The sequence below is a fragment of the Zalophus californianus genome, chromosome 9 (genome assembly GCF_009762305.2).
Source record: "Zalophus californianus isolate mZalCal1 chromosome 9, mZalCal1.pri.v2, whole genome shotgun sequence".
NCBI lineage: Eukaryota > Metazoa > Chordata > Mammalia > Carnivora > Otariidae > Zalophus > Zalophus californianus.
This window is the reverse complement of record NC_045603.1, coordinates 116,308,223-116,320,508: the sequence shown is the minus strand read 5'-3', so window position 1 is coordinate 116,320,508 and position 12,286 is coordinate 116,308,223. Positions and strand designations below refer to the sequence as shown.

Here is a 12,286-nt window from a genome sequence, read left to right as displayed (position 1 = left end):
GATGTACCTTATTTAAAAGGGTTTTACTACTCTAAACTCCAAGCTGTAGTCCAAAGTTCTCATGCCTGTACTTAAATCACACATATCCTTGGATTTTGATGCTGGGATCTTTGGATTTCTCTTTCTTAACTCTCATTTATCCACACATATAATGTCACTTTTAAGATGGCTTCAAGGGGAACGAACATCTGGAAATGACCACATTAAGTTCTGAAGTTAAGTTTCCCATAGATAGATTTATCTGTGGCCTCAGGAATTTGATCGTTTCTACTTCCTCCTTGCGAAGCTCCTCGCTTCTATTTTTTATTCATATTTGCATTCGCAAAATAGTTCTTTCAGCACTCACTGGGTAACAGGCACCATGCTCCCCTCTCATTTTAAAATAGCTAAGGAGACAGAGCCTACTTGGATCTCATAGTCTGACATCACCATCTGCGGGATGACCTTCTTATGCCGGAGCCTTACAATTCTTCCCCACTCTGTCCCTAGCCATCGTCACTGCCTTGTTATACTCTCCAGGGGAGGGTGATGCTAACATTTTTATGGTGTGTTTCAGCAACTTGGAAGTATATACAGTATACTGGCTGCAATCTTGAATGTTGGCAACATTGAGTTTTCTTCTGTGGCAACTGAACACCAGATTGACAAGAGCCACATTTCCAATCACGTAGCTCTGGAGAACTGTGAGTGTTATTATCTTCTGTTCAAAACTGCACTCTTAAAAAATGTCTAATGAAATACTGTAAGTGTCTCATAAAGATCATCTCAAGCAATTGTACTTATCTGGAATCCTAAAAAAGAATACTCCGATTCAGTTTGTGTAAAATGAAGTTTTTAAAGGCCAATATTTAAAACAGATCTTCTTGCCTACAAATTAACTGTAGAGAACCTTTCTAAAGACTAGGCTTTCATGACTATTTTAGGAGCTATTTACATTTCAATGTAAAAACACAGAAACTCTCACTAAAATTTAGTAAACTGATCTGAAAAGAGTTAAAGTTATTATTCTATAGATTTAGCATCTATATCATTTTATAAGTAATAAAGAATTGTATATTTATTTTCATACTGGGTGGCTTTTCTACTCACTCATCCTGGATGACTGATTTTGCGATCATTTTCTATATAAGAAAAGTTCATCATGGTATTTGCTTCAAATCAACCTTTTTGTCTAACTAGTAAAACTTGATGAATTACTCCAATAACTTAAGGTTTCCCACTGATCTTGTGGTGGCATAGCTTTTTTATTTAGAATATACACTTTTTTTAAAATTTTTAATATGGTCATATGCCCCCATAATTCCAGATTTGTTATAAGTTTCATTCATCACTTAGGGAATCATAATATAAATTTTTATTTATACATTTTTTTCTGACTTATACTTAATGAGGAACAGAATGAGATGTTCTAGGGTAATTGCAGGGAACCAGATGCCAACCATCCTGGTCTGGACCTGTCCCTAGATCCCTGTCATCTCCATCCCGCTGTGTCTCTGGGACCAGCTTGGTAATACAGCAGGACTGAGGTTGGCATGTAATGGTTGGCATGGACCTGGGAACCTGGTCTGATTTTTCATACAAAAATAAAGTTAATTGGCACAGGAGGCATTAGACTCATATTATTTATTTACTTATTATCTGAGCCATGGAGCTCCCTCCAGCCCACGGTGAGCTGGGCCTTCTTTTAGCCAGTGTGCTGCAGGCTGCATAGATTCCAGGCGGACCCTTTGTTCAGCAAACCTAGTATTTTTTGGAGCCCACGGGCCAGTGGCTCTGAGCTGATCTGTAGCTCCCAGAAGTCCTCAGTTGTCAGAAGTAGCAGGAAAAAACAGAAAACTCCAATGATGGATTCAAATCTCACCATTGATCATAATTAGAAGAGTTATCAGCCATGAATAGAATGATTTACAACAGAGGTATGTTGTAGGTATGAGTATACTTAGAAACTACCAAACTAAGAAATGACTTTGGTAATTGAGAACCTTTTTCTGTATAGGAGACAGTCATTTGGGTCACAGAAGGTTAATATTAATATGAATATAGTTAAAATTAATTGAAGCACTTTCTGGAATAGCCATTCATGGAAAATAGAAGTTTTGCTGACTTACTTAAAATGGTTTATAACTAAAGTTGCAAGGAATTATCTCGAAACCAAGGCCATGTTTCCTGATGGTTTTACAGGTGCATCATTTCAATCAGGCACCAGTTCTAGTCTATTCTATCCCATAAATATCTCTCAAATCTGACTACTTCTCTTGATCTCCATTATCGTCATTCTCACTGAAGACAACAGCACCTCTCACCTGAGCTAAGTGAACTCCCACTTGTTCCTTCTACATCAATTCTTGAACTTTTCCAAGCCATTCTCCACAGTTCATTCAGAAACCACTAAATGCGTGTATCAGTGGGTTCTCTCAATCTCCCTCTCCCTCCCTTTGTACCTCCTGTCCCTCCCTCTCCCTCTCCTCCTTCTATTTTCCCATTTAAATTTCTTGATTAGTTTCCCATTCCGTCCGGATAAAGTTGATCAAAACTAGAAGTTTTTCTCACAAGGTATTATACTTAGCAATATAATCCCAGGTAAAATGCTTGGCACGTAGTAGACACTTAATAAATATATGTCAAATGAATGAACAATGTAGGAATAGAAATAGACATATTAATCAATGGGAGACACTCTTCAGAAACAGATCCAAGTAGAATTGCCAGAAATGGCATTACAAATCACTAGGGAATCTATGCTGTAGTGACCGTGAACTGGCTAGCCATTTGGGGGAGGGGGGTTCAAATTCTTGTCATATACCATATACCAAAATGAATTCCCAACCTATATCAATTTAAATGCAAAAAAGTGATAAAAGTTCAAGACAAAGTGCATTTATATAATTCTGAGATGAGAAAAGACTTGAAGGATTTTATGTGCAGAAAAGCAAAAGCAGGAAGGATTTTTTTTGAATGGATATTTGACTACATAAAAATTAAAGACTCTTTCTTACTACCAAAAGAAAAATAAATGAAATTGCAATACAAGTGGAAAAATGAGAGAAAATATTTGCAGCGTATATATAAGCAGCATGTGTGAGCTATAAAGAGCTCTTCTAAGCTGATTAGGAAAAGATAAATATATCAATGACAAAAGGCAGTTTATAAAATAAAAAACCACAAATTACTAATAAAAATATGAAAAGAAGAAAGTATTTAGCTTCACTAGGAGTCAGTTAAAAACAAATTGAAAAACGAAGGAATTTTTTCCTATCAAATTGGTCATTTTCAAAAATCATAACCTGTGGTGTCCATGAAATTGCATTGAAATTATTGTTTTTTCACCTGGCTGATAATAATGTAATTGGTTCAGAGTCTTTGAAGAGCAGCTGGATAGTGTATATCAAAAGGCTTAAATATGTTTATATGCTCTGAACCAGTTGCTGAACTTGGGCAGTTTATGCTAAGACAATGATACAAAACGGGAACACAGTTTCATGCCCCCAAATATTTATCCTGGCATTCTTTACAATTGTGAACATATGGAAATGACCTAAACATCCAACAGTTTAAAAATTATTGATATCATATGATATAGAGCAGAATATCATACAGCAAATTAAAATCATTTACAAGCAATATTTAACAAAATGAGAAATGCTTAAGGTATTTTATTAAGATGAAATGTATGTAAAGAATAGCAGCTGTAAACATGCCTAAAAGGAAAGAAATGCAGAATGTTAACTTCAAAGGTAAGATTTCTGCAGTCAGCCTGTGTTACTTCCACAGCTTGAAAAAAATTATTTTATTTAAGTAAGGTTCAATGATCTTAGCCACATAGCCAAGAAATAGCTTGTCCCAAATGCTAAAAGCAAATTCAAAATGTTGAAAATAATTTGGAGGGAGAACAACTGATTTTAAAAAATAGTCTGTCATGTAATAGTTTGGGTTAAAGATGTTTATTCTATTCAAAAATGAGTTTTCTTCACTGAATTTAAATATTATTTATTTAAAATTCCCTGTGATATTTATCATTAAATATAAATAAATGTTCCAGGCATCACATTTTAACAAACGTTAGTCACCGAAATGTATAACTGAAAAGTAGTATGATTAAAAAAAAAAGTACTAATGTCAAGATATGGTTTATGCTTTTTTGGTTAAATATTGCAAAAGTTACATAAAATACATTTGTTTGGGTGTATCCCTGAAGTCTAAGTAATCTTCCAATTAATCTCTACATTTTGAAAATGTGTATATAATAATGGTATCGAAATTATCCTACACCTATTCATTATGATTTTAAATTATTTAACATAATTCAGTGAAATTATGTTTGGCATTACATAAACAACCACTGGCTTGTGGAAATGTTTTTCCCTCTGTCAGCCAGTTCGGTTCGAGTTGTGCTGTATTATACGGCAGCCTACATTTGACCAGTCAAGTAGAGAAAAATGATCAAGAAGAACCAGGACTACTACTGAATAGGAAATTATTTTTACATTTTGAAGTCTTCCCATATTTATTTCATGTCATCTGAAGAAGGTAAACCGAGACGTTTTCATTCTATGGTAAGTTACTCCATTGCCATGACTTTTTCTAACAATACCTCTGTTTGTTTCTTTTAGCCGCTTCTCTGCTTTGCATTCAGGCAGATGAGCTACAAGAAGCTCTCACCTCCCACTGTGTGGTCACTAGAGGAGAAACCATCATACGACCCAATACTGTAGAAAAAGCCACTGATGTCCGAGATGCTATGGCAAAAACTTTATATGGGCGTCTCTTTAGTTGGATAGTCAATCGTATTAACAGCTTATTGAAGCATGGCACATCACTAAGGTAAAAATTCTTATGGAAACATTTTTTCCCCCAAATGTCAGGTGATGCAAATCTATTTTCTAATTTACTGATTTGTATATGAGTGCCTCTGAAGATGTTCCTAACTGTTATCATGTAATTATTAAAGTTTTTTTTCAGTAGATCTGCTTTAGTTCCTAGTACCACTTTATTGGGCCAGATTGCGATAAAATTTTTAAAGTGCTGGGACATAAAAACTGTAGCAACATGAATGAACATAATAGAAAGTGAATTTTTAATGTGACATCTTATCCATGTATATGTTCTTTTAATAAGAAGGTGTACTGTGAAGTATATAGCACTTGATACTTGCATAAAATGTCATTTTAGCAAGGTTTTTTTTTTCTTGTATTTTGCTTTGTTCTAAGGGATCAAATTAAATCTTGAAGGCAAAGGAAAACTTTCTCTTATATTTTAACTCTCACTCTAACCCTGTAAGGGTAGGTCTTATGACCTGCAATGAAATTTGGTTCAGAAATGCTCTAAATAAATAGTAAATGATAGAGCCCATATATGAACAATAGCTATCTGACCATAAGTCTATGCACTCATCTTAGAAATAAAGAATCACAGCCACCATTAACTGAGTGCTCTCTATGTACCAGGCATTGTGCATAGTTATAAGTCCCTACATTTACACCTAAAGCTTTGTTCTGCCACAAATTATACAATCTGTAGAAATTTGTATACAAAAAAATAAGATAGTTGCCGACTTTAAGTCACCTCGCTCACATTTACTGACTAGGCATAAAAGACCATTTGATACACATTTTGGGTGAGTAATTCACTGTCATTTTTCCACTAAAATACATACCACACCATAGTATTATCCAAAATGCCGAAGAGATTGTCCATTATTCCTCCATGTTCTTAACTCTCTATCCCTCAAAATTGCTTCTTGCCTCCCTGCTAAACTGTAGCCTATCTGACTGGGTCAGCAAATCAAAATCCAATTTGCCCATTAGGATTTAACGGTCAAAATAGTTTGTATGTTCATTGGTAGCCATCTGTGGGCGGCCAAATTTTCAGATGAAAATGGAAACATTCAAGAATTTTCAATATCTGTATATTCCACAAACAACCTCATTTTGTTAGTTATCATCTGCATGTCTGACCCCTAAGTGGTACCCAGAAGGATATGGCTTCCAAACAGGTGATCTGCTGAAAATTCCACGATAGCCTATTCACTACTTAGTAGCTTTCCTTTCCATACAATAAAGGAAGCTATTCAAATCTTAGATTGTTAAATTTTTTACAGACTGTTTAAGAAACGAAAATAAGCCCATTCAAATAGTTTAGTTCAATCTGGAAAGATTTACATTAAGATTTTGAAGAGCCTGCATTCTGTGCCAGACTTTGCTGCTAATTGCTTGCACAACCCTGGGCAAGTCACTGCCTTTCTCTGCATCTTGTCTTCTTCAGCCTGTTCAATAAAGGCGTGGAATGACAATTCAGTGGTCTTAATTGTTGGTAGGTATCTTGGAGCCTTTTAAGAATCTCTTGAAAACTACGTTCTTCACTCCAAAATAAAAAATGGACATATTTCTACATACCCACCAAAATATGACACGTGATTGTGATTCCAGACCCTTGAAGGCCATTAGCCGATCCCAGTTTAAGAATCCCTGAACGAGGTCATCTCTAAAGTCCTCCTGGCTCTAACACATTTTTAGACAAGTTAAATATCTATCTCAATGGGATCCTGTGGGACTACAGTTTTTTTTAAAAGAGTAGTAATTTTGACTGAACCAGTGTAAATGTATACTTATTCTTCATAAATAGGAATTTTCAGAAGTACCTGGATAGCTTTCCGTTCGTTGATCCCATCACAGTGTTCTGTAACTTTGCCTTCTAAGTTCAGTCAGTTCTTCCAAATAGAGAGAGCATCCTTCACGTCCCAGCATGCAGCTGACAACAGTCATTTCCAAATCACTTTCTCACACAGCACTAAGAGTTAACCTAGTTTACATAAATAGTGAGTACAAAGAGATGTTTGTACTCCCTTTTTTTTTTCAAGTAGGCTCCACACTGGGCTCGAACTCATGACCCTGAGATCAAGACCCAAGCTGAAACCAAGAGTCGGACGCTTAACTAACTGAGCCGCCCAGGTGCCCCTGTTCTCTCCTTTTTAAATTCACATGAAAATAACTTTGCAATGCTATTTCTTGGGGGAGGGGCAAACTTTTGACCCAGTATCTAACTTTTAATGAACAGAGAGGTAACCATTATGGAGGAACAGGAAAAACATGCATTTGGAATATTTAACTATAAAATACTTATTTAGGGCCTCTGGGTGGCTCAGTCGGTTAAGCGTCTGCCTTCAGCTCAAGTCACAATCCTGGAGTCCTGGGATCAAGCCCCACATTGGGCTCCCCACTCAGCAGGGAGTCTGCTTCTCCCTCTGCCTCTCTTCTGCTCATGTTCTCTCTCTCTCTCTCAAATAAATAAATGAAATCTTTTAAAAAAATAAAAAAATAGTATTTAATTACATTTTTAAATATTTGATTATAAAATAAATTCAAATATATTTATCTTTCTCCAGGTTACCATTTATTCTATATTAAATAATTATGAATGAATAACTCAAAAATAAATAATAATTCTTTAAAGAGGTAAAATATTTTTAGCAAGATGTTTTCATTGTCCTAAAGTGAAAGGTTAAAGATACTCTTACACAGAATTTTTGTTTTTCTGGTATAGTTTTTATTGAACATATTTTTGCTGTGTTCTAAGTGCTGGCCAGGTTTTCCCTATGATTCATGACTTACTTAGGGCTATGATCTTGTACCCATGAACCTACAGGAGAAAGTATAGGGGCTGTTTCTGTAGTACAAGGAAAATCGTGTATCTTTTACATATTAAAATTAATGCTACCTACTTTATATTCTATGGAGAAATTTTTCACTCTCTGTCTTGGTAGTAGTTTCTTAGCTAAATCACAAAATTATCCTCTGAGATACCGTGCTTTACATTCCCTCTTAAGAAAGTAAGAACTCAAAATAATGCCTCTTTAATTTTCCAGTGGGAATGGTGATGAACTAAGCATTGGCATTCTGGATATATTTGGCTTTGAAAATTTCAAAAAAAATTCCTTTGAGCAGCTGTGCATTAACATTGCAAATGAGCAAATTCAGTATTATTTCAATCAACACGTGTTCACATGGGAACAGGTAAGTCAAGGTACTATAAAGATGCATGCATATGTGTGTGTTATATGCAGAATTGTACTAATGAAGCAGGACTTCAGTCATAGTTTTCAAGCCTTAAACATATAGGCAAAGGAAGGATTTTCTTTTCTCCATGCCCGTAGTAAAAACAAAAACAAAACCAGAAAACAAGTATGATTTTAGTGTGTCTCAAAGTGTGATGCTGAATGCCCTCCATTGAAAATCAATGCACCCTTCTGCAAAACTTAGCAAGTCTGAGCCCATGTAAACAAAGAAGTTTCCTTTGGAAATTTAAGGAAGCAGATGTGTCCAACTGTTTGTCTTTCTGTAGACTGCATGGCTGAAATTCTGTGTGAAATTTAAATACCCATCTAAAATGCTTTAAACTTCAGAATTCCAGTAACTAGGCAACAGAACACAAGATAATGGGTTTGATGCAAATGCCAAACGGCAATTTTGTCAGGGTACAACGTGTAATTTATGATTCAGCTTCAAAAATCAGAGACTTACTTGAAATGCATTTGGCAAAGCTGTAGTATTAAAATTAAACTATTTTATCAAGTCTAAAAGAAACAATCATATTTTATATCATTTAGTATGTCATTGGTCACCCCATAATAATAATATGAAATTGTTTTGCGCTTACTGATAAGAACCGAAGTTTTTATTTAAATTTGAGATAAATTAGAGGTACATAAACCTCTTTTGATTCAAAATATTTAGGTTTATTGAGAATTTACTTTAAAATTGCATTGTGGAAACGCTAGTAGCAAAAGAAAAGATTTAGATCTTGACATTTCTTGGGCCAAAAAAAAGGGGGGGACAAAAATGTAAGATTTTTATCTGTGTTTGCATAGCTTTCATCTACCCCAAGATTTGTTCCATCAGATATGCATTCCTTCTCTTCTTTCTCATTCTCTGTCTCTGGCTTTGTCTTTGTCTCTGTCTGTCTCTCTCCACTTCTCTCTCTCCACTAGGGCCATCCCTCAGCCTAGATACATAATGAAATCTTTAAAAATCATTAAAAAAAGAGCCCTCTCCAACTTGCTTATCTCCATGGCCTCTGTCTTCTCTCCACAGCCAAACTTCTTGAAATCATATTCGGTATTCATTGCACTGAATTGATCTCTTCCCAACCTGCATATGCTGAGTTTGTAGCATCTGGTTCTGACTTCCCCCACCCTAATGGAATGGACCTTTCCAATCTCATCAGTCATTATTAGTATCAGAAACATTTTAGTCTCTACATTATCAGCCTCTCTGTAATTTTCAACCCTGTTGGCAGATTCGTGTTTCTGGAAAACCCCTCCTTTGGCATCCCAAATACCATCTTTCTGTTACTCATCCTGTACCATCCCATAGATCTGTAGTTCTCAATCCTGGCTGCATATTAGAATGACTTGGGTAATTTTCTTCTTCAGTGAGTGACATCTCTTTCCATGCACTTACTGAAGCCAAAAAATGTCGTGTTGCATTTCATTTCCCATTACTGAAATCCAGAAGATTAGTGGGACTTGTTCATGTTCCTCCCTCCTGTACGCTCCAATAAAAATATTTGGTGTATAATTTTGCCTTTCTCATGAGGCTGCAAACTCCTTGAGGTCAAGGATTATGTTTTAATTCGTTTTGTATCTTCAGAGCCTAACATATAGCAAGTGCTCAACAAATATTTAATAAATTAGTGTCATCTTGCTTTAATACCTCACAGTGTTCACAGAATCCATTCTAACCAGAGCCTAAAACAAGTAAATTTTGTCTGTCTGTTTGTTTGGACTTTTTGATAGGAATCTATTAGGATTACCTCCTTCATGGAACTGGGTGCATCTTCATGTATCTCCTGTCTGATTAGTTAACAGCTTGTGTTGGTAGATCTCTGTGATTCTTCTCTTTTGGGGGTTGAGGTTAGAACCTGGTTTTATTGGAACTAGCCTTTAAACCAATGTACATAATTTTCTTTTCTTTTTAAGATTGTATTTATTTATTTGACAGAAAGAGAGAGAGACAGCGAAGGAGAGAACACAAGCAGGGAGAGTGGGAGAGGGAGAAGCAGGCTTCCCGCCAAGTAGGGAGCCCAACGTGGGGCTCGATCCCAGGACCCTGGGATCATGACCTGAGCTGAAGGCAGATGCCTAACGACTGAGCCACCCCCATAATTTTCAATAATTATTTGCTTTTTACTTTTTATAGGATTTGTAGTTTACAGTGCACTTTGGTTGATAGTCTTGAATTTTATCCATGATCCTTATGTTCTTAATACTTTTTGCCTTTGGGCTTGCTACAAATGAAACTATTCTGGTAGGCTCTTTTAAATATCCTTGAGAGGCTTTCAAGACAAAACAACTCAAAATTGTCCCCAACAAATTAAAATTTCAACTAGAATCCAGGATTATACAAAGCAGTTTGAGGAATTAAGGCGATTCACAATCCTTTCAAGTGCCTTCCTAGGGTAACCATCCAGAATCCCTGCTTCATAATCTTACAGGCCACGCATTGGCAGCTGAATGATCAGGTCGATGACGTGTGCTCCGCTGGATATGGGATTAGTCAGTGATTCTCTAGATTTTAACATGTGGGTACACATGTTTGGTTTGGTTTGTTTTTTGTTTTTTTCCCCCACTCTGTCACTTCTCTATGAATGCGAAAATTGTAATGAGAAATGCTTACCATAGCTGTGTATAGTAGCTATCACAGGTAGAGAGTGCACTTATTCTGATTTCTATAAATGAGAAACAGCTATTAAGCCAAATCATTAATTAAAGTCATGGTCACACTTTCCTTAGTCAAATATAATCATAGGTTTGACCTGTGAGCTCCTTGATTTAATAATGCCATTATTGCTCATCAGTAAGACATATTATTCTCAATTTCATGGATAATCAAATAATCTGGGCAATCTGAGCAAGACACAAGCCTTAGGTGCCACCTTCACAGATGAAACAACTTCTGGTTCTATTTAAACCAACAAACATTATCTTTACAGGCAGTCCTGCAACATTGGAACATAAATAAAGGTTTGCTGAAAGGGTTTCCTTATTTAGCCCAAGTTCAACTGATATGTGATATACAGTGAGACACTCCAGCAAAGTTGGTTATCAGGGTAATTTGAATATCGTTTTCCCATTACTTTCTTTTTGTTGTTGTTAAGGTTATCACTGAGAGAACCGAAGCCAAGTGTGCAGGGCTGGCTTTCTGCCTTTTTCTTTTTTTTTTTTTTTTTTAAAGTAGGCCCCGGGGCGCCTGGGTGGTTCAGTCGTTAAGCGTCTGCCTTTGGCTCAAGTCATGATCCCAGGGTCCTGGGATCAAGCCCCACATCGGGCTCCCTGCTCAGTGGGAAGCCTGCTTCTCCCTCTCCCACTCCCCCTGCTTGTATTCCCTCTCTCGCTGTGTCTCTCTCTGTCAAATAAATAAACAAATAAATAATCTTAAAAAATAAAATAAAATAAAGTAGGCTCCATGCCCAGCATGGAGCCCAACAAAGGGCTTGAACTCACAACCCTGAGATCAGTATCTGAGCGGAAATCAAGAATAAAGACACTTAACCGACTGAGCCACCCAGGTACCCCCTATTACTTTCCACTAAAACAATAATCAGTAGACTACAGTAAGACATTTTTCGTGAAAGAGTTTATGGCACTGACTTAATCCATAGTTTGTTGGGTGGATAGTTTAAAATAACACATAGCTCCTGAAATTTTTCTGGAGTTTGATGTTTCATAATATTTGAAGCTTCCATACTTTTCCAGCAGTAGGAGAACCATTTTATATATATTGACTTTAACAACATTTAAAGGGACAATTTATACCTGAAAACAATTGTCTGAAAATTAAATAACAATAACAGTCCCAGCTCCTACAAACAGACATTCAGTATAGTCGTAATCTTTTAATATTCAAGATTCCAACTCTTCTAAATGAGTTGCAACTGAAAAATGTATCATTTTTCTGTCAATTTTATTAATTCCACAAACAAGGTATTCATATGTCAGCCTCCTATTACATTTGTATCTGCATTGTTTTGATGCACACTATTTACTCCCATATTTTTCAAAAAGCTTTTAGTTAGCAGCTCAAAGGGCAGCAAACAAGTAACCCCATGTGTGATAAGGGAGGCGTCTTTTTACAATAGCCTTCACACTGAATCTCCACACTGATTATGTAGCCAAGATTTTGCTTTTGTTTGGTTGTTTTTTTTATTTTCTGGCTTTTTCCCTGTACAAGAGAGCACAACAGTAATCAAAGTGTGATAGAAAGCTTGAAGTTCTCTTCAAGTTAGAGTCATG

General features: G+C 36.1%; 1 protein-coding gene across 4 annotated transcripts in view; it reads left to right on the top strand.

Moving 5' to 3' along the window:
- MYO3A (myosin IIIA) overlaps positions 1-12,286 on the top strand; it is a 231,842-nt gene that overhangs the window by 126,539 nt on the left and 93,017 nt on the right. For all 4 annotated transcript variants that reach the window (XM_035729263.1, XM_027593914.2, XM_027593918.2 and 1 more), the window contains exons 18-20: positions 557-683; positions 4,611-4,821; positions 7,862-8,009. In XM_035729263.1, the coding sequence (XP_035585156.1) occupies positions 557-683; positions 4,611-4,821; positions 7,862-8,009 (486 nt within the window). The remainder of the gene's footprint in view (positions 1-556; positions 684-4,610; positions 4,822-7,861; positions 8,010-12,286) is intronic.